This window comes from Drosophila simulans, chromosome 2R (assembly GCF_016746395.2).
Source record: "Drosophila simulans strain w501 chromosome 2R, Prin_Dsim_3.1, whole genome shotgun sequence".
In the NCBI taxonomy this organism is placed as follows: Eukaryota; Metazoa; Arthropoda; class Insecta; order Diptera; family Drosophilidae; genus Drosophila; species Drosophila simulans.
This window is the reverse complement of record NC_052521.2, coordinates 7622756-7648757: the sequence shown is the minus strand read 5'-3', so window position 1 is coordinate 7648757 and position 26002 is coordinate 7622756. Positions and strand designations below refer to the sequence as shown.

The following is a 26002-nucleotide window of genomic DNA, read 5'->3' as shown; positions in this document are numbered from 1 at the left end:
TAGCTCTATTTGTAGCACATTCTTGGCAGCATGTGTTATATTAATACGTTATCACTGGATATTTTAGTTAATAAAGGGATGTCTGCATTATCAAGAAGACAGCAATCAAAAGATTGAACTTTAAATTGAATAAAAGTGCACAATTAAGATCACTTTGGCTACATGACATGCCCTGTATGGAAAGCTTTGCATATTTCCATCCATTCTGGAGACACAAACAAGCACACACAGAAACACACGGGCTTCTCAAGGCTTTTCCTCGCATTTCACGCTCAATTAAGTTTTAAACGCTTTTCTTTACTGTTTTCTTCGTTGTGCGCTCATTAGTCACAACTATCAATCAGAATCGGAATCGAAGCCTGAGCCAATTCTCTGATAAAGCTGGGGAGAATCGGCGCGCAACAACAAACAAGCTTCGCGCTTCACTGGAGCCGGAGAAAGAGACGGCGAGCGAGGGGGCGGAAAGAGAGGGAGAATAGTGTATGACTTTACCGTAGCACGCGCAGCGCTCAACTGAAACCGAAATCGAAATTGAATGGGGACCCCAAGGCAGCTGAGCAATATAGGGAAACAGAGCGAGAGAGGGATAGCTGGAGAAGACGAGACAGAGAGGGAAGACCAGAAGACGAAGCTTCGCGTTGACGTCAAAGAGATTTCGATTTCGACTCTCTGCCGGGTGAGTAATTCCCAGAGATAGCGGCGTTCGTATTACTACAAGTTCCGTTTTCTGGCGGCGCCGCCTCACGTTTAATTGTTGTTGTTGGTGGGGGTGCAGTGTGGTGTGTGAATTGCTTGATGGTGGCACAGTGGGTCAGAGCGGTCGAATATTGGTGACTTTATCGCGCAACAAAAAAGCAAAGATTTAAATCGATTTCAGGAGTATCTGTCTTTCTTTTAAACAATTTTTATGAAACATAAATATGTCATCCAGTTTTTGGGGCAGTTTAGGCAAAAGTATATCAAGTCATATCAATGGTCTCTACGGCTCTGTTTGATTTTAATTTTCGCCCAATGTACTTCCCATTACTGCTTCTTCATCTTGATCATAGTAAAAAGCTTTTCCTGCCATCTACTTTTATAGCTTTTATCAAAGACTTTGGCATTGAAACGCATGGAGCACGGCCAAAAGCTGTCCTCTCTTTTGGCCACCTCTCTTCGCCAATCTTAGGCGGCCCAGGTGATAACGAGTTTTTACCTTTTTGCAAAAGAAAAACCGTGAGAAAGTGCAAAACAGGAAGGTCGCTTAGTCAAATGAGAAAGTGCAAAGCGAATGTAACGGTGGGAGCTGCAAAGGGGTTCAATCGATCGCTTGACTTTCTTTTATCTTACTGGGGGCCTATCATAGAGAAATAATTGGAAAATATTTGAGCCACTTGAGAAAAGTATTCATAATTGGAATTTAATAATATGTTTTCTGCATAATGTACGTGAGCCTTTGTATGGAATAATCAAGGGAGTTAGTTAATCACAATGGCTCAAAAGTCCTTAATAACCTATCTGAAGTAATCAGTGTAGCACATCCTAATACGATTATCTAATTTAGTCCAGACTTTAAGCTATATACTAACTGCTTGGCCACCGATGTTGCAGGTTCTGATATTTCCGATGCTGCAGCTTTTGCAGATTCTGCTGATGTTGGCGCTGTTGCTGCAGCAACTGCTGCTGCTGCTGCCACAGGAGCAGTGGCATGGATGAACCAATGGCATGTTGGTTGGCCAGATAGGCCTGTCGTTGGTTAGGCTGCGGTGTAAGGGGCAGTCCCACCACGTGGTAGCCCACGGCGCTCGGAACACCATGGTAGTTCGAAGGGGAAGGTGGCCTTAGAGGGGCGGATCTTTTGTAATCGTATTCCCGGCGATGTATCCACAGGATTTTGCCACAGTTGGGTATGTCGCAGACGTTGTTGTTGCCACTGCTGCCAGAGTTACGGATGTTGCCGTCAGCCCCACTGCTCTGTGGCCTTTGCCAGGGATTTTCATTAATCTCCTGACTGTGCCACATGCCTTGCGGCTCCGGGAATGGCTCATCCCCCAGCTCCAAGTCGTTGCAGCTGCTGTGCAACTTCTGACGCCAGTGGACCGCCTTGCTCTGGGAATAACTGGAGGATTTGCTGCGGTGCGGCGCCAGCGTTTGATGGATCATATTGCCGCGGTTGCATAAGACATTTAACTGGCAATTTTGCGAGCGCAGCCCGAAAGACACGTTTTTTTGGCACGGAAAAGTGAAACTGACTAACGGCCACGACCGGTATGTGTTCCCGAGTTTGTTTTGTTGACGGCATCGTCTTGGCCATGGCAACGCCAACGAACTGCAGGTTCGCACCGGCAAGGTGAGCCACCCCCAGCGAAGCAGCAACAACAAGGGCAGAGCCACCACCCGGACAGGTGGACAGGTGGGTGGTGGCTTGGTGGTTCGGCCCGGTGAGCTAAGCAGGTCAGGCCCGTCCGCGTGGCCGGCATTCTCATTGGAGATATCGATTAATTTGGTCAACTGAGGCACGGCGCGCCTTCAAAGCGAAATTGCACCAATTGCGGAAATTGCCCGTCGTTGCGGTAGTAAAAATGCTTTTAGCAAAGGTCAACGAATGACACTGGCTTAGTGCGGAATAGAATGGATACATTAAGTGTCCTGGCCAGGATAAGCTAACTAAAATTAATCCGCTAACTAGTTTATAAGGGCATTGAGCTGGGTCATTTTCCCTTAATTACTTTTCATGTAGTTAGTGGATATTAACAGTAAACTTCGAGTGTTTTAAAATATTTTTTTAAGATTGAAATGTGAGCTTTGCAAGTACGCTTGATAAAAATATGTACGATTTTGATGTAAATGAAGTTCAAGCTTAGATTTTGTTCATATATAGGGAGGGGTTAAGACTTCCCAGCAAATTTAAGTCCCATATTCATTCCCTTACTTATTTGCTCGACTTTTAAGCAGCGGATACTTCGTGCACCATTTGGGAAATGCCAGAGATAACCTGCATCATCGTCACTCACCTGATCCGTCGACGGTGTCGGTGTTGTACGAGAAATCGTAGGAGGAGAGACCCTTGACTGGCGGCTGTGGGGGAATGGGGGGCGCGTTCGGGTCGAGATCTGCGCCAACGATTACAGATAATAGACGAGTAAAGGGATAATTTCGAATAGTTAAGACCAATGGGGGAGTAACCAAGAAGCAGCAGCTAGCTCTACGAGATCTACGAGATCAGGCGACCAACGAAGCGTAAGGAAAGGTGAAAGGTTGCCCTGGCTCATTCCCTGATCATTTCCATGGAGACCCCAACCACTGCTCCCCGAAAGTCATACGTAATAATCACCTTTAAAGGTCACCATGGCTGTCTTCTTGAGGCGCTCTAAAGTGCCATTATCCTTGGATTTCTGATTGCCATTCTCCGCACCATCGGGAACATATCGGGCCTTGGGACGATGCTTGTTAGGATCGAACTTCTGGTTGGCGAATATATCCTTCATGCAGCTAGTTAGCCGGGAGCTCAGCTGGTGGTTTTGCGATCTTGCTGGTCGAGGTGGAGAAGTGGAGCTCGCCCTCACCACTCGTTGTGGCTTCTTGGGCAGGTCCTTGGGCTTCGTCGGTTCCGGGTGCTTGTGAGCCACCCAATCGGCACTCAGATGGGGCGATATGTCGTGGACATCCCGCATATCCGGATGCGAGGTTGACAAATAGCTCTGGGTCTGCGGCTCCGGTGACTCGTAGCGCATCCTCAGACGCTCGAAGCAATGGCTGTTGCTGCTAACGCTCCTCGTGGGACTCGATCGAACGGGAATGGGTAGTTCTCTCTTCAAAGCCGCTGTCTTGCTGATGATATCGATGTGGGGCATTAGGCGGTCCTGGGCGCTACGCATACGCCTTCTTCCTCGTTCCGGCGATGGCGTGGCTGCCCTCAACTCGAATTTGTGGGTTAGCCGAGGCACATCCTCCTTCGACACCGCCTCCGTAACGGTGTCCGGGGCGTCTTTGGATCCCGCACTCATTTCGGGATCGCTGCGCGCCCTCCGCAGCGAGCTAAGCCCAAAAAAATCACGCCGCTCATTGGATGGCTCCCGGGACTGTTCGCCGGACTGCTGAATGCTCTCGAAGTGCTGACGCATCTTCCGCACCTCGCCGGTGTACACCCTCTGCAAGTAGGAGCTGGAGCAGGCGGAGGCCTGCGATTGGGGCGACAGACTGCGCGACCGATAGTAGGAGTCCGAGTAGAGCTCAAGACTGCCGTCTCCGTGATCCGGTGATCCGTTCCCAAAGCTGATAAGCTCGGTATCGTCGGGCGGACGGTCGGGCGGGCTGTGCAAGTGAAAATTTACCCGGGCCGCAGGGCGCTCCCCAAAAACCCCGCTCAAATCGGTCAATGAGTTACTCAGCTCCTGGTGGTGGTGAAGTTGCCTGGCTCTTTGACGTTCTTGCATGTTTTGATTGATAAGTCGCATAACCTCAGCTTCGTCCGGCGAGGAATCTTCGCGAGCGTGGTAGATGGTCTTGGGCGGCTCATCGAACTGGCGATCCTCGAAGTATTGTATCTTCTGGCTTATGTCTTCGGCCGGTTCGCGAGTTTCAACTTTTGGTTCCGCCTTCGGCGGTGGCTTGCTCTTGACCTCCTGACTTGGCGTGGGTTTGGGTCTTGGTGGCACATCCGGCGGTTTCGTCAGGGTCAACTCTGCGTTCTTGGCTGCAATGGCACCACGGGTTTCTCGTGCCACCACAACCGGAGATTGACTGCGAGTGGGGCGAGGCAAAGTCTGATTTGAGTGCTGTTCATCTCGCTTACGCTGAACTGGTCCCAGTAGCTGATCCTTGGAGATGGTGGAGTTGCAACGTACCTTCAGACCATTTGGACGGGAGCCCTTCTCTACGGTCACGACATACTGCTCTTCGACGGCTGGAGCATGGCGATTCCCCGAGTAGATCTCGTTCAGCTGCTGGGTTATCTTTTTAATTTGATCCTTGGACAAAGTGCTCACTAAGTCGTTGTCCAAGTGACGCTCCATCTCGGGTTCCGCCGAGGCCTGGTGCTCCAGACTGCAGGCCAAATCAGCCACCGTGTTGCGTCTCCAATGGCGATGAACTGGCTCCGATTGGAGCTGCTGCTGCTGCCTGAGGAGATTCAGCTGCTCAAAGTTTTCGCGAAGATCCTCCACAGACTTCTTCTTGGCAACCAGTGATTGGTCGGCCTCTTGACGCCACTTAATGGAGTCTACATCCTTTGAACGAAAGTGAAGATCCCTTTGCTTTTGGTCATCTCGTAGCTTTCCAACTAAATATTGCAGCTCTTTTTCAGCACGTTCATGAAGTCGCACCCGGCGCCATTCATCAAAGTCCAGGAGCTCAGCATCCTTTCTCAAGGGATGGAAACTGCTGGAGGACGTGGCCCTCTCCAGCTGACCCACTCGCTCCAAAGTGCTGTAGAAGCGATTCAATTCAGTGAAACGCTCGCAATTGTTACGATACCGACAGCTGGGACTATGGCGTTCCAGGTGAGTCAATGACGTGGCACTGTGGGCTAGCTCTCCACATTGGTAGAGCCCATTCGAAGGAGCTGGAGTAGCCCTCTTGCGGTCATCTGCGCTGCTAAGGCTGCTGGCCCTGGCCAAGGACTGTTCTTTGTCCTTGGAACGCAGGCTATCAATGCGTCGACGAGACGGAGATCTGACCTCCCGGCTGATTTGGGGCACCCTAACCTCTCGAGTGGGGGAAAAGCGACGCTCCTGGCTCAATTGTGGCGATTGGGGACGAGCGATGTCCGTCACGGTGACTTGTTTCGGTGGACGCTGCTCCTTGCCCTCATATTTCCACACAAGGTCCTCGATACACGGTTGCTGGATCGTATGACTCTCGAAATCGCACACATCCTCCGGACAGAATTTGTACTCTTGCGGCAAGGACATGGCCTGCTTGGCGTTGTACTCGTTCCAAAAGTTGGTCTTCTCCCTCACTGATTCGCTGTAGGAGTGGACAGTAACTGGTGGTGGTGGCTTGGTGGTGCTTTTGCCAGACTGACGCTTCCTTGGCACGTGACCTTCGCTTCGACTGTTCTGGAGTGGAACCAGCGCTTTAGAGAGTGATCCTCTGGACTTCCCGACATATGTCTTGGGCGGTGCTATGGGCACAATTTCCTGACGCACCATAGAGTCAATGGAGAAGGTGGAGTTACTTCTCGGCAAGCTGTCATTGGATCCGTTATTTTCTTGGCCTTTTCCTGCTTTCGAGGAGCACTTCCTCAGCGACCGAGTTCCGCAATCCAAAAGCGTCTGGGGTCGCACTTGCGGGAAGCACATGGTCTGCCTTGTGGTAGTGCTCACTGTAGTATGACGAAGCCGTGGCAAGGACTTGCTGCGTGACGTCGCATACGAACGCACTGCCTCCCTCACCTCTTGGGGGGATTTCAAGGAGGGATCCCTTAGTATATTGGTACTGGCCTCAAAGTTGGTGCGATTAGCTGGCAGCGTGTTCTCCAGTCGCTTTTTCTCCTCCGCGAAGCTTCTTTCCTTCGATATGCTCCTGCCAAAGGCCACAGGACTTCGGCTGGAATGACGAAGGGCCAGAAGACGAGCGGGGCGTCTACTAGGACTCGAGGACCTCAAACGCGATTGCTGCTGCTGCTGCTGAACCCGACGGGTGAGTCGGGTCTCCTTGGTGGCCGTAAGCGTTTGCAAAAGGGTGGACACCGCTCCCGCCGACTTCGATCGGCAGATGGGTTCGCGACGGGAACAACTCGAAGTGGCCACCTTCCGCAGGGTGATGGTGGATACCCCAGGGGCAGCTCCATTTGGCGGTTGGAAGCACTGCTCATGCCTGGACTTTGAGGCGGAGCTCAGGACTCGCACAGTGCTCTTCGTGCAGCTGGACTTTCGATGGGGCGGCCTTGGGGCTGGGTCATCATGTTGCGACACTTGCTGCTTCTTGCTCAACGGAATGAACGAGGGCAGATTCTTCGATAGCTGGGAGAACATCTTTACGGGCTTATGGTCCCTGCTTGTTGGCAAAGATTGATGAGGCGGAGGAGGTGGTGGTGGTGGCGGCGGAGGCGGCGGTGTTGCTGCTTTTCTCACGGGTTCCACTTCTTCTTCCAGCTCCTTGGTACTGACACGAATCTTTGTGAGCGTGGGAGTGATTTGTATGAACTCGAACTCCTCCAAAATTTCTTAGGGAAGGCATTAAAACGGATGTTAAATTAGCCAGCGGCTTCTGTTGTTTCGGTGGTGCCTGTGACAGTGCCATTAACGGTGGTGCTTTTTTACTTTTATTTGTTTTTTTTTTCTTTTGGTGAAGCCCGCCTCTTTGTGAGCAGACAAGTACAACTTCAGGTGAGCAGTGATAGTGGGTGATGGAGATACAACCAGGGCAAGAGGTGGCAAAGAGGTTAAAGTCTTACATAGATTGGTGTACAAAAGATAGACCTTGGAACCAACACCGTTTGCAGGATTAGTGAGTAGATAGCCCAGCAACTTATGACTATGTTAAGTATTATATATAATTAGAGCTACGGCAAAAAAATAAACCAAAACCTAAGAAAGTTTAGCACTTACCACGGGGTTTCTCGGGCGCTGGTTTACGGAAGCCGAGCAAAGGAGGTTCTCCGCCTGCCTGGAGACTCTTGTAAGCCTGCTTTTGTTCAACTGGGCTAAGGGGGCTGCTTACGGGTACCTCCTTCTTACGGAAGACCAGATTGGAATCGCTAGTATAGCCGGATTCCTTGGCCAAAGCTCTGAAAATGTAAGAAAGGAATGGAGGTTATATAATGAAATCTATTTAAGTTCTAGCTACTTTGCTTACCTGGACAAGTTACCTTCAGTGTACAATGGCGATAGTTTCGATTGTTCTAGATTCTATTGAAGGAAAAGAGAAAGTAAGTGGATAAGCATTATTTCAGACACAAGGATAAAACTGATCGAGAGGCTTCTATTAGTAGTTCTGGTGCCTTTTGCAATGATTCCTGCCTCGCTTTCATGTATCTGACAGACCGATGGCTATTCTGTCCAAGGAAACTTACTCCGATGCCGTCGAACTCGTCGACGAACTCTATGATAATACGCGGGATGCGTGTATGCTCCCTAAGCCACTTTGCGAAGGATATGGATCAGGCATTTTGGTAGGCGGTAAATGGTAGGCAAGGAAAGATATAATAGTAAGCAAACAGTTGGGAACGGTTTAGTTCACGTTAGACAACGGAAAACGGTCTCGAGTAACTCAATCGGAAGGTAAATTAACTAAGACTAAATCTAGATAATATAGTAGAGATCATACCCCGTTAAAGATGTCCATCACTTCGTCCCACCACTAGAATTGTGAATAGAATAATTGCTGTGAGTTAGAATACTTGAGGCGATCTGAATGACAGATTATGGGTGGTGAATATGAATGCTGAATGATTATGGACCCGATTGGGGCTTGGTGGGTATTATCGTGGCATTGCAGATGAGCTGGGGCAATAAGCTAATATTGATCGGTGCCAGTGAAGTGGTTCCATTGAGCAAATGCGACTGATTGCTTTGCGTGGGTTAAAATTGATGGTGATGAAGTGGATTGGCCCAAAATGATGAGCATTTCGTCACACTGATGAAACGGTACAGTGAATGTTCTCGGAACTGATACTTACCTCCTTCTTTTCCTTTTCGGAAACAGACGAATGACCTGTCGTATAGTTTTCGATGCGACCTGGCTGATTCTTATACGAGTTTTGCGCTGATTTTATGGGATTTGGCATAGTACCATACAACCTGCAACGTAAAAGGCAGTTGTTCGATTAGAAAGGTTCATTAAGTATGGAATATAATGACTCACTTCTCGTCCTGATTAAGGTTGCGCACATTGACAGCCGAGGAGACGGACTGAACGCGGTGCGGATTCTGGGTGCGGTACCTCAACGTCGAGTAATCCGAATCGTAGTTGGGCTCGGGCTCTGAGACGTATCCGTTGCTCTTGTACGACGGACGGGCTGATCGGAGACGGAAGAACTGATTAGTCGGGGTAAGTATTCAGTTGTACAAGCACAAAGCGGTTTCTCAAGCTCTACTTTCACATAATCATTACTTCGTCTTGGTGGTGTACTGGCGGACATGATGTTAGCGTTGTTTTGTGGTTTTGCGTTCGGTGAGTTAGGCCTTAGATTAGGTTAGTCGTGAAATTTAGTAGAAGCTTCCAAATTTTTAATGATCTACACACGGGAACATGGGAGAAATCATAGGTAAGCCAAATAATACAGCATGCATGTAAACAAAATAAAACCAAAATAGAATGAAGCGCTCTATTTGTTAGAGGTTAGAGGTCACTAGACCCTGTCTATATGTACAGGCGAAAGCGAGCTACTAAAGGGGAGGAGCTACTAGGGCATAGCATAGTTTATAGATCAAAGAACAAAGAATCACCTCTAGGACACTTGTAGCGAATCACGAATTCATCTTGGGGCGAAAGCGAATGGGGAAATGAGAAACGAGAGTTTTTGAAGACACGAAACGATAAGACGGAAATCAAATCAGACTGAAGCATTAGAAGGATTGGGGAATGGACATTGTTGGGGAGTGGGAATGAGCTGGGATGGGAATGGGGTGTGGTGTGGTGTACTAGGATCTAGGATATTTGAATGCTTCAGACCAGGGGGAAAGTAGTGACATTTACCGCCGTTCTTCTGCTTGTGTATCGTCTGATACAGACGCTTGTACCACTCATGCTGATGCGGCTCCTTGACCTCCTGCATGTGGATAAGGATAAGGAACAATACTCGTATCAATTCGTCTCACTTCGAGTTCAAAACCCCCGATATGCCCCAGTAAGTGGGGCTGCCTTTACCGATCTCAGGATGATGGGCATTCCATCGTTGGTCACCGGACCGATGCCATCGTACTGCCTTCGCCCTAACTGTGCCATTTTCCGGGGACGATCGCTGCCCGTCTCCGGTTCGCTCATATACTCGTGCTTGACTTTGTAGACTGGAAACCGCAGATGGAGTTTGGTTAGTGTTTGGAGGTCTATGGTGGCTCGGGTCATTGGTTTAGGTTTTAGGTTTTAGGGTTAAACGGGGACACAAACATCACAGCTACATTCAGTGTTGTGCGTCGACATGAGCTCGCTTCACCTGGTCACTTGCCCTACCCACATCGGGTATACTTACTGACTTCATTGGGCCTGTAGGCTGGGCGACTGGCGTCGGACAGCTGGCGCCGCACAAACGGCCTCTGCAGCTCCGAGTTGGACGAAGAGCGTTCGAATGCTTTTCGGGGCGGTAAACGACGGAAAAACGTTAGCGAAATCGAGCGAATTTTGGGCCAGAAAATGGGGAATTTGACATAAAGACATAGTCGTAGAAGTCGACTTTTTCCAACACTCAAAGGTAGAGCAACATACTAATAAATTCTTCTATAATTTATAATCACACTATAAAAGAATTGCAATTTTGCCATTGACAAATCTTTTTACTCTAGCTACTAAATTTGATCGATATGGTCAGTAGCTAAAGGGGCTAATACATATATAAGAAAATTGCTTTTACCAACAAAAGCAAATATGATCTCAGCTATAGGTTTTTAGGTATATGTACAAATAATGGTCACCAAAATATCAACAGGTAATTGATATTCACTTGTACCAAAATAGAAAACAAATAATACTACGCGAAGCAAATGTGATCGTTTTGGAAAACAGAAGATAGTGACGTTAAGAACTATGTTTCACGATATATCTTTCGAAGGTATTTATAATATAATTATAAATAAAATAATTATTTTCAAGTTATTCGGTTTCTTTGAGTATTGGACTAGGACCTGACTAAGTACTGAGAGGAATAGGAGCGAACTGCATATAGTACTTCTGATCTTGTCGGAGACACTGGCACTGGGCGCCACGGGGCCAAAGTGTCCGGAGCAGTCGGTTTCGGCGTAGTCCGAGTTGTAGTTCACGGAGTTGAGGGAGGCTGGTGCGGTGGGAGGTGGGGCACCTTCTCCGTTCTCTGCACTGGACCACGGCGGGATCGTAGTCGTCGTCTTCTGTTGCTGCTGCGCCGTGTAGCGACGTGGCAGAGTGGGGGACTCGAAGCGGACCGGACGGAACTCCTTGCGACCGCTCAACACCGGCGATGGCTGTGGTGTCCAAACGGGCAGCGAGGGCGGCGGCGGGGGCGGTGGCGTGGCCGAGGTGGCGCCCGATTGATTTAGATCGCCGCTGGAACCGTAAGGTGTCCACACGCCTGTCGAAAGTTTTTGAAAGGGTGGGTGAGCGAGTGTGGGCGGCGGTCTTTGCGTCTTTCATGTGGCCGGTGACATTTTCAGGGGCGCCGGCGAGTTCAGAGATTGAGTTTTCCGCCCCGACATTTACACTTGTCAACAAGTTTATGCTGCCTGGCTATGCTTAAACCGCAGATCTGCTCGAAAATAGCTTTTTGGGCAGTCAACAAGCCGAGCGGAGACAAATTGACAAACAAACACAGCGACGTGGAACAGCCATAATTAATACGACGGCGACCGAGGAAGCCGCCATTTGGCAGCCATTCAAAATTTGGCCAACACACATAGGCACACTCACACAAACACACACACACATAGAGACGCACACTGACGCTTCTCTCACACGAATGGAATGAGTCATCGCATTTGGCGCATGTTTAGCATTCACAAAACACACACACATGCAGGAAAATAAAATAAATTTATATTCCCAACCGTTAAAGAACTGGGCGAGGTGTGATACTAAGGTTCCCATTACACTGAAAACCTTTCGTATAGAGCTTTATCAAAAAGGTTTCTAATATGTCAGATGGCTCGAATTTCCTATTACCAATAAAACGAAGAATTGCTCAAAAACCATTATTAGTTTATATTATGATGGATTCCGACACAAGCCTACGCCTACTTTTGCATTTAAATTCATTAGCATATAAATTCAATTTAAAGCTTTTAAAATTGTTATTTCCCCATAGAACCATTTGAATCTGAGAACCCTAAATATGATAAATGTGATTTATGTTCACAAATTTACCTTAATTTCTAATGGTCGTACAAATTGAAGCCTATCATCCATTTTGACCAGCGATTAACCAATCTAATCCGCAGAAGAATGTCTTGTATAATTGAAACCAATTGCCTTCAATTGTGATTTTTACTAGCCATCATTATTTTGTTTCTTATCAACTAACCCTCGCGATGTCTGTGCAGCTTTGCATCGGGTCTAGCCAAAAACTTTCATTCTACAGATTTATATGCCACCTGTAAAAAACAAAAACCACAAACAAAACACTGCGAAATCACGGATACTCGTACATTTTCCGATTCAGATACAGATAGATACATATAGCGGTGCCCTAGGCGCATTGCCTTCGAGACATTGACACGTATTTGGCCGAGGAGCAGTGGTGCTGCCTCTAAATTCGTTAGCGGATTTCTTGGGTTTCACAGTGGAGGTGGGTGTTGGTAGAAACTGTTAGGGTAGGTGGTGAGGTGGTGCTGATGCTGGTGTTTCGTATGTGGGCGCGCTGACGTCTTTATTCAATCAGCACTTAATTGAATTATACAATCGAATCAAAAGGAAATTTCTGCTTGCATATGTCAATCAAACTCGCACACACCGAGATCCTCTGAGTCACTCAGATTAGTCGCCTAAATCTGAGGGATTTACCTGAGCAGATTCCACGATGCGACTACGGATACGGATACGAAAACGGATGGTCCACCGATTTGGATTTCAAGAGCGATTTGCTGATTGAGTTGCTGACTCCGCGCACGGCTCGAGGCGAACTGAATTTTGCGTGACTCGCCAGCGTCGAGCAGAGCTAAGAGCCCGGGAATGGGGATGGATTCGGAATCGGATTCAGATTCGGAATGGGAATGGCTATGGGCAGGGAGAAACAAAAGGCAAGAGCCAAACAACACACCCAGTTTTGGCAACGGGAGGAGCCTCCGCCCCATAGTCACCGTCCCCAAATAGCAGATCAATTACCATTCTGGCTGCTCGGTGCTCGATCAACCGGAGATAGGGGAACCTCGAGGGGAAAACGCCAATTATGCGTGCAATGCGAAATGGAACGGAAGTGTGTGCGCCGGAGTACAGTGAAGCAGCTACAAAAGTCACAAACAAAACATCGAAGCATCAAAACATCAAAACAACTCTTCGGCAAAGCCAGACAAAAAGCAAACCCAAAACAAAAAGCAAAGCCAAACACAAAGCCAACTCGATTGGTTTGGCTTGACTTGGCTTGGCACTTCCGGTGGCCACTGACGCTGACGCTACTGCTGCTGCTTTAGAACAAATCAGACGGAAAATTCGAAAATTCGCTTGGAAAAATGTTAATAGTGGCACTTGAGAGCGCGACACACCCGCTAAGGAGCGCCCGCAGTCGAGCAGAAGCCGCATTTCGCTGGCTTTCGTTGTTCAGGGCAATTCATTTCAAATTTATCGATTAGCGCATAAGAACCAATTGGAAAACAACACAAATGGGACTCCACTGAAACAAAAATAAAAATACCCTAAAGGACAGATTTAAATTCAACAACAACAACATTTCATAGTAATAAATGCATAACTCTGAATTGACAAATGAAATGATCGAGATAACCCCAAGCTCTTTATAAACTTAGTATAATCTTTTACAGACTTATAGAGGGAAAGAGACTTTTTCTACAAAAACTAGTTCCCGAACCTAGTCAAACATTTTTCTCAGTGTTTGCATCATTGCAGGAATGAGGGAACCATTTAATTTTAACTCTGGATAGTTTGTAAAATGCTTTTCAATAGCAGAGCCCATATGTTCGCTGCGGCCTTGTAAATTTCACACAAAAGGTGATGGAGAAAATAGTTCAGAAGGAGTGGCCGGGGGGATCTGGGCAACCTGTCACGGTTTGGAAACGGGAGTTCGGATCGAGAGTTCCGAGTCAGAGTGCGACCTGTCAGTTGGACGTGGGTATGAGAATGGACTTGGGTGCGGCTGGCTGTGGCAAATTAAGAGCATTTCCTGAGTTGATTTATGTGGAATTCAGGGGAGTACGTCTGCGTGTGGCTCGTGGATGAGGCGGGAACTCCTCCACTGGGGATTATTTATGGAGTGCATATCTGCGGTTCATTCGGAACTGATTGGAAAAGCCCTAGTTGGAAGCCGCATAATGGGCACTGTGATGAAGGGAAGTGATTAGAATAAGAATACAGTGTCTATTTAATTTGTTTTTTTAGGACATACTTTAATTTATGAAATTTCTGTAGATTTAATGGCATGTAGCAATCCGCTTAAGGAAAATACAAAATATATAGAAAAGAAGATTTCCTTTGATTTATTATTTTTCTAAGCTATGTGAAGTAATATAGAGATAAAAATGTAGACATAATTATTGCCGGATTCCAGCACCTTGTGCACGATCTGTATATTTATTCATCTGCCCACCTATTGACTCATGAATTCCATTCCAATCGCTATTATTAAGATCTCTTTTCAGCAGATTGATAATCCCAACGATGGCAACGTCATCAAACAGAATTAAATCGCCAATTCCCGGCCAGCGGCGACGGCGAAGGAATCGTTGTGTTCAAGTTCAACTGAATTTATACCAAACTATAAATTATTTTCACTCACTAAAAGTCTTCAAATTTATATTTTCCATTCTTCGGCATGGCAAAATAAAAAGTCTGAACCGAAAAAAAAATCGAGAATGGGGGAACTGTTAAAAATATCAGCATACAAATTAATGCTTTAAATAAATGTGTAGGAGATCGAAATTTCCAAAGCATAGATAATGCCATCAGATGACGCCAATCAAGGAATGAAAGTTTGATGGATTTGCCTACGCCCCCCTAAAATCCTCAAAGGGGTTTTATGGCCCACGGCGGATGGAAGACTCTGCTGAATGGAAGATCCAACGGACCTGGCCAGAAAACATCAAATGGATCTTGATGGCGACATGGCAGGGTACTCAGCTCTCCGTGTTGATCTTATTTAGCAGGCATTTTTATTGGAGACTGTAAAAGGCGGCGTCCGCGTGGGCGGCTAACACGAATAGCGAACAACAATTGGGAACATTGCAAATATTGTAATAAATATACAGCATTTTCTCCCTCGGATTGTACGTCATGCCGTATATTTAGCAATGGCGCACCTCGTTCCAGTTTGGATTTTCCAAAATGTTTCCCTAAATCATGTGGAAATTTTTGGTGTGTGCACAATTAACATGAACTAATGTGAAATATTTAAAATAAACAATCGCAACTGCCAAAGGCAAAATCAAGTTCAGCCCAGCTGAGAAAAAGAACAGAAACGAACGAGCGAACACAAAAAATGATCTATAAATACGAGCAATAAATTTGGAAATGAATAAGTCGAAAGGTGGAAAGTTGACGGGGAAACTGGGAAATCGCGACGAAAGAGCCACTCAACTCAACTCAACTCTTCGTCAGCTTCGCCAGCGAATCATCAAAGACGACCCACTGAAAACGTCATGTTGGCCATTTGTCACACTTGTCGTGGATGCATCTGCGAGATGCGAACGCATCCGCCAGATACAATTTACCTGAGCCTGGTGGCGCGCGCGCCTTGAATTTGGGTGCAAACATCGCGGTGCCCGCCGTGCTTTGTGTGTGCTCTGCAAAAATCAAATTGCAAATGCCCAGAACGGCGATTTAGATCGGGATACTCTTCACTTCAAACACTTCACTTCGTGTGTAGCTCGTGCATCTTGGTATCTTTTTGATAATTTTCGATACTGAGAAAGTGGCAACACGTTTGCGCGGCACACAAACAAATTCGAACACAAAACACTCAACTAACCCTGCCCCATTTGTGCTGTGGAAATATAGAAGCGACTTCTTTTTGAATTTCAATTTCCGACTTCGGACTTTTCTATATTTTCTATTTTCTGTTTTCTGACGCGCCTTCGCGTTGCTCACACGACTTTAACACGACGACGACTACGAAACGGTTGAATTTTCGGGCAGGTTGCTTGGACTTTCGTTAGCCAGATCCCCAGCCGAAAAATCTCAATTTGTGTGCGAGCGCAAGACAACAAATTTGTTGAACGTTCTCGTTCTCAGATGAAAAATTCGTATTTCTTTCCGTTTCGCCCAGTATAAACAACTATTTTTTTATGCTTTCGTAAACAGAGACTGTGGCAGGAGAGGAAGCCAAGAGGAGCGATCTTCTGGGCAGTGAATGCGAGAGATCTTCGACTCAAGTGGGTCATAAATTATGGACGCAGTGCAGATAAAGATAAATATATAGCGGTGTGTGTAAGTGTGTAGGCGAGTGTGGCAAGTGACCAAGGAGAAGCCTTCACGTCGTATACGCAATGTGCTGAAACAAAAACGGCCAATATTCGTTGCCTACTTTCAGGCAGCGCAGCGAAATTCTAGTGATTTTGTCTAAAAATAAACTTAACATAATTGCACAGATATCGTGAAGGGGTTAAACAATTAGACACAGGGGCTGGGTGGCGGGTTGCGTGGATCGAAGGCAAGGGGTGATGGGGGGAGGAGGCGTTCTGGGGTTTTCTGACACACCATTCGCGTAGAGGAAGCCCTTGGCCAGCTGCAGTTCGCTGTCGATCTCCTTGAGAAGATCGCTTTCCGACCAGCTGCGCCGCTGCCTCTGCTGCTGCAGCTGCTGCGCGTTAAGGAGGAAGCGCGTCTGCTTGGGTGGGCGTGGTCGCAGCCGGACACCCATTCCCGTTGTCGCTGAGTTCGCCTCCTCGGATGCGGTGGCTCTGTCTGAACGATAGCATTCGGTTAGATCTTCGCCATCTAGCGGAGTCCGATCGTCGCCCCCGTCCCCGTTCCAATTTCAGCATGCACATTCGCTTGTACACAGAGAAAAATCAAGGCAACCTAACATTGTGCTTTGTTATGATGTCAATTTATCAAAGAACTATTCATTTTTATATGCAATATAAGTAGAAAAATTGTAGCAAATATGCTATAAAAATGGTAAGTCACAGGAATAAAATATTTCTACATGAATGATCATATCTTGGATAAAAGCGGAATAACCATTGAATAGAATTAGTTTAGTATAAAACCACTTTTATATGTATTTATCCCAATAAAGATCTTTAAAATTGTAGGTATAGAATTACTATACTTATTTTTCTCTGTGTAGACGCTCTAGCCCAATTGCCCCCGATTCCGTAATTCTCTTTTAAACAAACGGATCGTCTGTCGGACTCCACTTTGTGTCCATGCAATTGAATGGAATTAATTTAAAATTTCCGCTTAATCGCAATTTCGCTTGTCTTCCCTTACTTTGTTCTCGTTTCTTGAGCTTGATTGCATTTCTTGAGGGGCAGATAAGTCATCACGAGGGGTGGAATGGGTGGTCTTGCAACGCATCGAAAGGGATAAGCTGGTTTTAGCCCTCGAGCATTTGAGCTTTTGGTCTTAAGCGAATGTTTGCGGATTACAAAGCCAAATGATTTATTATAGCTTAATACTTAATATTAGACAATTATATTTTGTTATATTATGGGGTAATTTGCAGAAATATCAGACAGTTGTAATTCAAAAGAACTCATTAGTTCTGAACTGAATTGAAAAGGTTATGAACATATTTATGTAAATGATAAGAATAAGCTGAATAAATATTAAAATAAGCTAAGTTAGAGTATTTGAATATCATTTTAGTACATGATTAACAGCTTGTTTGGACTTTCAAATTCGAAATGTTTCCCAAAACGATGAGTCGATCGTTTACAGATCTGGCATATATTTCCCAAACATTTTGTTTACGCATGTCTGATATTTCTCAACCACAACCGCCCGCAAATATCTGTACACTACAAACAAATATGGATTAGTTGTTTTTTCAAGCACATCGTCTCTCTCTTTCGGGACACATCACACAACTAAAAGGAATCGCATGCGGAATATATACAACGAATATCGAATGAATGCAACGAAAATACTCAAATCAAGTAAACAATTTGTGGTTAATCAAATAATTTCGTTTATTAAACATTAAACAACACTAAATATAATTTTCGGTTTCGTTTTATTGCTATGGTATTAAGATTATTTTCAATGTTTTCAACATTTAACAAAGTTTCACAAACGCAATTTGGACAAATCTGTAACTTGTTTATATTTGATTATATAACATGAGCTGAGAGGGGGGATGCTGCATGCAGCTGCTGGGGCAGGGGGCTGGGAAGGGGCCGGGTCAAGGGTTAGGGGTCAAAGCATTCGGTTTGTGGTTCAGGATGGCCCTAGAAGGTGTTCGAGGCGGAGTGCTCGAAGTTTCGCCAGTACTTGTCGAACTCTTCGTAGATTTTCGCTCGGAAGGGCGAGCCTGCGAAAAACTCGTTCAAACTGGCACCGATTTTTTCCGGCTGGGGATCGCTGGAGCGATTTATCTGGTGGATTGTGGTGCTCCTGGTTTCGGAATCTGTGGCCTCGTCTGTGTGGAGGAAGTAGGAGCAATTCGCGCACAATGAACAATCAGAAGAGAGAGATAGAGATATACAAAAGAGAGAGATAGCACAACACCAAGTAGCTACGGTATATGAGTGTATGAGCGAGATGGCCAAAAACCAGACAAGGATTACTTTCAACTTGATATTAACAGATGGAATTTTGGTATGGCATTGTGAGCAACTTCATATCGATACCTTTTAAGATCAAGTTTGATTGAAATGTGTGGATCAACTTGGGAGTGTGTGGGAAAGATGAACTAACTGAACTTGTTCCAGGCGGTCAGCAGGGATAAGCCCAGCAACAAAGCCGTGCCCAAGATGCCGCCAGCGGTGCTGGATGAGGGATTCAATGGTTCAATGGGTGGCGGTGGTGCTGGTGTAGGAGATTGTACTAGGGATGGGATAGAGGATGGGGTAGAGGAACCTGGAGCTGGGGACGAACCACAACCGGGATTGGAGTCGGGGTCAGGCGATGAGCTGTGGTTACTGGTTAGTTCCAGGGGGATGTTATGACTCACGAGCCGCGTCGTTTGCGAGCGTTCGCGATAGAGTCGGCCGCGATTTCCCCCGGAAAACTGGCCGGGAAACTCACCCTGGACGGAAGGCGGTAGCCTGGAAACCTTGTACGTCTTCACGATGCTCGTCTTCTTGGTGGCACTGCTGTGCGCATTGTCGGTAGCCTCCTCCCTGCGCTCCTGTTCCTCGTGACGCTCCATTTGGGCGCCATCCGGCAACTGTTCGCTGGTAGAGAACTTGGCGAACTCCCGCAGGTGCCGTGGCAGCTGGCGGAGATTGGCCTCCGCCTGGCCCTCCAGTATGCGTACTGGTGGCGCCTCCACATCCGATTCTGGCTGGGATTGGGCGGCTGGCTGGGGTTGTGATTCTGCCCCACTTTCCCAATCGCTGTCCGCCGGCATGGACAACTTGTGACGCCGCTCCTTCACCCGATCCAAGAATTCATCGCTTATGGTCGCCTTGTCTACGGCGGAGTGATCGTGCTCATCCTCGATCTTCGATATGCGTATGATCTTGTGCTGACGACGCTCTTCCCGCTCAGCCACCTTGTTCATCCACTCCTCGGCCATTTGCTGCCGGAATACCTCATCCTCGCTCAGAGTGGGCAGCTTGGCGGCGGGCCTGTAGCTCTCCCTCCTCTGAGGAGCAGGCAAGACCGGAGCCCTCTGCATTTCCTCCATTAGACGACGGCGCTCCTGCTGCAAACGCTCCACTTCAAACTTGAGCTCCTCCTCTTTGGATAGAATGTACTTCAGCTGCTGTTCATGCAATTCCCTCGGCAGCGAGGATCTCCTCTGCTGGCGATCATAGGCAGGTGGTGGCACCTGCTGCTGTTGCGGAGTTGCAACTGGTGGTGGGGCTGGGCTCACGCCCCTTCGCGAGGTGGTACTTATGTACCTGGGATTGGGATCCCTCTCGATCATGGAGTAACAGCTGCCGTAATGAGGACGCTGTTGCTGTTGCGCCTGGTTCAGCATGGGGGCATGGGTCCTTCTGCCACCATAAGCATTGAAGGTATCGTAGCTATATTGACTAGAGCTGCTCAGATCATTAGTGCTGGCGGAGAGGCGGGGAGCCCTAATGCCATGTGGTGTTCTCTGATTCTGGCGCTGATAGCAAATCTCCACCTCCCTGGCAAAGGGTCGTGCTATGTTCTCCGAGTATCCCAAATCGTTGGCATACCTAGACCAGTCATCCTGCGCCACCGGGTGGTTATAGTGACCCACGGTGGTGTGCGGACGTGGTGGTGGCTCATTCAGATTGCACATGGACTCGGCCCGTCGGGAACGTGGCTCCAGCTCAATGGGAATCTCATGAGTTCGCGGTGGTGTGGCCTCCATTTGTCGCGGTACCGAGGACATTCGCTCCTGTCGCGACTTTGCCGACCGCTCTATTTCCCTTTCCAACTCCTGCATGTGGGCATGTCTTCTCTGCTGCAGCTCATCTAATCTCGGATGACCCGTCGTGGGTCGCGTGAAGCCACTGAGATCGTACATGGAAGCGGACTTCTCCCGCTTTTCCCGGGTGCTTTGCAGCTCGGCGTGCATCTGCTGCGATAGCCTATCGAAGTCCTTGAACACGCGGTCTTGATCCAGCCCGTTTTGCTGCTCCCGCTGATCTCCAAAAGCATCCGCGGCGGCCTTGGCACGCTGCCGAAATTCCTCATACGTACCGTTGCCGCTGCCGCTACCGCTCTCTCGCGACGGCTGGCTATTTTTGGGCGCCACGTCTCCATCAATGAAAGTGTTACCGTTTAATTTCGTTGCTGACATAATTGGCGGCGGGGGAACGGGTGGTACGGGTTGGTCCTTGGGTGGATCACCCTGCTCCTTCTTCTCGTGACTTGAAGTGCTCACATCGTAGACTACCTGACCATTTTCCATTCGCTTCTTGGACTCGTAACTGCTCGTCTCGATGTTGGAGTACCGCTTGGTTTGACTGACGGGCTGGTGGCTGGGGAGCTCAATGTTGGAGAACCGCTTGCGGTGCTCCTCGAAAATGTCGCCCTTGTGCTGGGGGAACATCCTGGCCAGCTCACTCTCCATGCTTTCCAGCGTGGGAAACTTGGCGGTGTCACTGGACATGGTCTCTGTGGTCGCTTTGTGGCTGGAGGTGGTGGTGCTGCTGCTCTGGCGTTGCTCTGCCGACTGCTGAGCACCAAGATCAGCTGCTTGCCTTGGTTTATTTTCAAGCGATGACGATTCGCATGCTGCGATCTTCTGCTTTTGTTCGCTTGCGTCATCTCTCTTGGCGTTTTCATGAGCGGTCGCCTTGGCCGCCGTTTCGGCGCTCTTCAGCGGTACCGGCGGCGGAGGGACAGGAGGCGCCGGCGGCGAGAGGCTCTTGCGCAACTCGCGCATCATGGCCGCCGTCTTGAGCATCTCACTCTGCTGTTGCTGGTGGTCTTGCTCGAGAACCTGGGCCTTGGACAACTCATGGTATCCCCGACGCTCCACGAACTTCTGGTGGGCATCAAGCAGGTCATCCGGTTGCGTTTGGTTATTTACCAAATCCCTCTGGCCGGGCGACAGGCAGACCAATAGCTTGGGATCGGACTGGGTCGGCAGACCCAGCCAGGCGGAGGAGGACTTGCTTTCATTGGCGTTTAACTGCAGCTCCTTGATGTGCGGCAACTGGGGCATGGGATAGGGCATCTTGTTCTGGGATTGGTCGGCAATGTTCTGGGCCACACTGGCTAACTCCTCGAGCACCTGTTCGCCATAGGGCATGGAAGCCAACTGCTCGGTGCACAGCAGGCGCAGTTTCTTTATTGCTTCCGTATCAGTGTCGGCATCTGCATCTACATCCGCATTTGCATTCGCAACCGAATCTGCAACTGAAAGCTCTGGCTCTGATTGGGGAGTGGGTGGTGCGGGTGGTGATACGGGTGACGGTACGGGTGGTGGTGCAGGCTTTTGTCTGAGAGGCGGTGTGGGTGGCTGAGCAGTGGGTGGCGGTGGGGGACTGGCCAGGTTGATGGCCGTGCATTGGCTGTGGGTGGTGCTGTCGGAGCAGTGGGAGTCGTTAGACTCCTGCCGCTTCAGCTGCAAGGAAGCTAGGTGGAACGAGGAAGACTCGGGACTGTAGGGTGGCACGGAAGCGGGAGGCGGGGGAACGGGCGGCGGCGACGGCGATCGCGGTAGTTCACCTTGCTCCTGTTCGCGCCGCGTCATTTCAATCAACTCGCGCACTTTGTCCATATTGCGAACGAACTCCTCGCGCGTGGCCGCTAGCGGCGATGCTGCCCCGAAACTAACAGTCGATCCACCAGATACATTTGTATCTTTTGCTAATTGTTCTCGATCGGCGGGAGTGGGCGTCGGCGTCGGCGTTGCGGCGCTCAGCAGCGAAGACTGCGAACTGGCGAGCGTCGGGTTGGCGTTAACAGGTGTGCTCTCGCGACTCTGCTCGCCCTCTCTCTCCGTCTCCGTTTCCGTTTCCGCTTCCGTCTCGCTCCTGTCTGCAGTGGTGGTACTAGTGCTGCTCATCTCATCGTCCGGCCGAGCAATCAACCGACTGGCATCCGTATCCAAGTCCACGAGGGCCCTCTCCGCCAAGGCGGCAGCCTGCTCTAGTTCTAGTTCCATGAGGTCAGAGACACTGCTGGAGGCCGAGGAGCTCAGGTAAACTAGCTCTGCATCTTCGGACTGTGGAGACAGGGTGCTCTGCAGTCGGGTGCAGCTCTCCAGATCGGTTGAATCCTCCAGCAGCCTGGTTTCGAGCTTAAGAGGCGTTGGGGCCTCCTCCCTCCGCCTGTGTCTGCGGCTGAAGTCCAACTGACTCTTGGGAAAGGTCTCGTTCAGCTTGGGCGTGCGGATCCCCGTCTGATCGCTTCCGCCAGAGGAGGCGGTGGAGTTTCTCCATTCATTCTCCTCCAGGATGCTGTCCAGATAGCGGGGATTGAGCAACTGCGGCAGGAAGTGCGATTCCAAAGCGTTCCGATACTGGGCACGTTTCTGGCGCACCTGCTCATGCTGCTCCACGCGGCTGCTGGACGGCACCTGCTGATCCGACGGCGATCGCTCCGGTCCCAAGGCTACCGATCCCTCTGATTCCGAGTCTACTTCGCATACCAACGGCGACTGCAGGGAATTGAATTCCCCGGAGCTGCAGTCGCTGTTCAGTTCCATCTCCTGGATTTGCACATCGCGCGAGAAGCGCGAAAACTGGCCACTTGACACGTTCTTCGGCGACTCCACCAAATAACGAGGTGGTGGAGATAGGGTTCCGGCCAAAGAACCGGTAGTGCTGCTAACCTCCTCGAAAGTGGGCTTGACATTTGGCTCTTCGTCGGTGGTTTCCAGGTGTATCTGGTGGATAATCACCTTGGAGGTGGGCTTCTGTGGAGGAGGCTGCTGGGAGACAGGATCTTCTGTTTGAAATTGAACTTTTATTTGGATTTCTCTTGGGGATTTTGGTGCAATCTCATCAAATTGCTGTTGGGCGTTATTCAAAATGGGTTCCTGTTTCACATCATCCTCTTGTTTCTCCTTGGGATCTACAAGGATTTGTGGAACTGCAACATGTTGCTGATGCGCTTCAGTTGATTCCTGAAGGTGCTGTGCTTCACTTTGCTCCTGCTGCTGTGCGTCTTGCTCTGTGTCTCTTTGTTTTTGATAACTTTGCACGGCAGCAACGTGTTGCTGATGTGCATTTTCTACAAATTCCATTGCCTTTTCGAGTTGCAACACATACTGCTCCGGTTCCTTTGGATCATGTTGCTCTTGCTGTGGGATCTTAGTGGTGTTAGTGGTCTCATCCTTTGAGTCCACTTCATCATAAATTGGTTCATTCTCTTCAACTTCGACATGTTTCTGCTGTGCGTCCTCCGAAAGATGACTAGATTCAGGAAGTTCCTTTAGACTCTGTTCATTCTCCCGTTCTTTCTTAGTTTCAATCTCCTGATGAGCTTCAGGTTGCTGCTCCCTTGAATTCTCGACCTCCAATTGCTGCTCCTTAGATTCTACGGCTTTGGGTGGCTCTGGTGAGTGAGCTTTACCATTGGCCGTGTCCTCTTCCCTCACAATTCGATGAACTATGACCTTGGCTTGCCGGGGGCTGCCGGGTGGCCTTCTAATAATGGTGGGAGGTGGACGCACCTGCTCTTCAGCTTTTCCATTAGACGCCTGCTTATCGGACTTTTCCTTGCGATGTTTTGAATTTTTGGCACCCATTTCTGCGTCCGAATCGGCTTCTTTTTGGATGACTGTTGCTGGTTGCTCGGATATTTCTTCTTTTTTTTCGGTTTTCTCAAGAGTGTTCGTCACCTCTTCGCTGTTTTCCGTTGGCCCATTTGAAACGCTGCCAGAATTTCCATTATCATCTACGAAGGAAGAAGATTGCGCTACTGCGATTTGAGTCTCGAAATCCTGCTGCTCCTCCCGATCCTCCGCACCTTCTGCCTGCTGCTGATGGTTTTCGTTTTGGTTTTGGCTCGGATTCTGATTTTGATTTTGGTTTCGATTGCGTTTGTTGCGATTGCGATTGCGATTACGATTGCGGTTATTGGGCATCGTCTACGGCACTTTCGCTCGATCTGAACTAATGCAGTTTTCCTTGTGTGTGAGATATATATGTGTGTGTGTGTAAGTGAGTGCTTCGTGTTTCGTGTTTCTTAATCAGCCAGAATCTACAGTACAACTAAGTGTTGTTTCGTTTTTCGGTGTCGCTTATTTCTAGTTCCCTCTGTGTGTGTCACTCGTCGCCAGAAACTCAAACAGAACTGAACTGAGAACCAGAACCGAGAGCCGGCGGCATTCTGCTCACGACGACAGCCGGCAAAATCGAAAAAAAAGAAAATAAAAAAAAACGAGCACTACGAGCGGAAAATCATATAAAACAGCGACGTCGCTGCCGCTGCCGGCGTCTACGCCGCCCCGCCCACCGCCCACCGCCTGGCACGCGTCCGAAATCGTTATGTTTTCAGGTTTATTTTTCGCTGCCGAGATCGCGCCTTTGTCTCCGATTGCCTCGAATTGTTTTGGCCAAATTAAATTGCGTTTTGAATACTGAACTTTCGCTCTTGTTTTGGGGGTATGTTCGATTTGAGCAACGGGAACACGGGGTGAACAGTTTTTTAAATATTTTTTAAGATCGCGCTTCCCGTTCCTCGTGGCGCTGGCGACCGACGGACAAGGAATGGGCCGTGGGCTTTCCACGATCGCAGCCGGGAGCCAGCTCCCCAGTCTCCCACTCACACACATTTCTACAGACAGCCCGATTCGGATGCACAGTGGCAAGTATTTGAAAATATACACACAAAAAGGAAAATCGGGGAATTCATAACGTTGCTCATGTTCACAATACATACGGAGAAAATAGAAAGTCGTACGGGAGAGCGGGAGAGAAATGTGCAAAGCCAAAACGGAATCAGAATCAGAATGCAGGGTATTCCAAAGACATCAAAATACCCAAGAGACCGAAAAAACAACAATATGACTTCTAGGTCAATGCAATTTCCACAAGCCAAACAAACTCATAAAATCCGATGAGCAGAAAAGAAACGCACGGCTCGAAAATATATTTGGCGCATTCATAAATATTAGAAAATGTTTTTGGAACACGTACATAATTTGTTTGTGGAATTTAAGCTAACGAATATATGCTTTCGAAAATAAATTTTTTAAAATGTCACAAACACATTTTTGTCTTGAATTTCGGTTGATAAATGCGCAGGAATGAAAGATGTAAGACATTAAGGGAAAATAAAACATTTAGAGGTCAAATAAAATCAGATAAACTGTTTTCCAACCACTTAAATTGTTTAATTTTTTAAGTGGTTGATCTAAAAAAAACCTTCGTGCAATATGCCCAAAATGGCCCAATGCAGGGCATTGAGAAGAGAACTCAATACGGAAATAGTTTGCCACAGTTCGAGTTTGCTTATATGTATCTTCTGGCCGATGTGTGTGCTTGTGTATCTGATGAGTCTGCGCTGGCTGTGTATCTATATACAACTTATGGCATTTTAAAGATATTTTTCGTGCGTAATTTCTTTGATTTTTGTGGTCACAAGTCTCTGCTTTCGGTGTACTCTTGAATAATTGAAGCAGCATATATCCACGCGCATATATGTATATAGCTCTCCCATGTATCATCCCAGTGGGCCATGC

The 26002-nt window shown here is 48.2% G+C and overlaps 1 protein-coding gene across 30 annotated transcripts in view; it reads right to left on the bottom strand.

Moving 5' to 3' along the window:
- Positions 1-26002, bottom strand: part of LOC6733843 (sorbin and SH3 domain-containing protein 1) — a 38389-nt gene that overhangs the window by 3502 nt on the left and 8885 nt on the right. For 2 of the 30 annotated variants that reach the window (XM_044922681.1, XM_044922682.1), the window contains exons 1-12: positions 18967-25142; positions 16471-16677; positions 10808-11185; positions 10115-10213; positions 9793-9932; positions 9622-9694; positions 9372-9404; positions 8788-8941; positions 8603-8723; positions 7780-7832; positions 7533-7711; positions 3314-7147 (exon numbers count right to left, since the gene is read on the bottom strand). In XM_044922681.1, the coding sequence (XP_044778616.1) occupies positions 3314-7147; positions 7533-7711; positions 7780-7832; positions 8603-8723; positions 8788-8941; positions 9372-9404; positions 9622-9694; positions 9793-9932; positions 10115-10213; positions 10808-11185; positions 16471-16677; positions 18967-24403 (10708 nt within the window). In that variant the 5' untranslated portion in view covers positions 24404-25142. Of the gene's footprint in view, positions 1-492; positions 512-1568; positions 2196-2993; positions 3093-3313; positions 7148-7532; positions 7712-7779; positions 7833-7996; positions 8066-8250; positions 8284-8602; positions 8724-8787; positions 8942-9036; positions 9080-9371; positions 9405-9621; positions 9695-9792; positions 9933-10114; positions 10214-10807; positions 11186-12609; positions 12751-15485; positions 15558-15742; positions 15926-16470; positions 16678-17936; positions 18359-18966; positions 25152-26002 lie in introns of those variants that run through there. The other 28 variants (XM_044922679.1, XM_044922691.1, XM_044922680.1 and 25 more) reach the window with 28 other exon arrangements.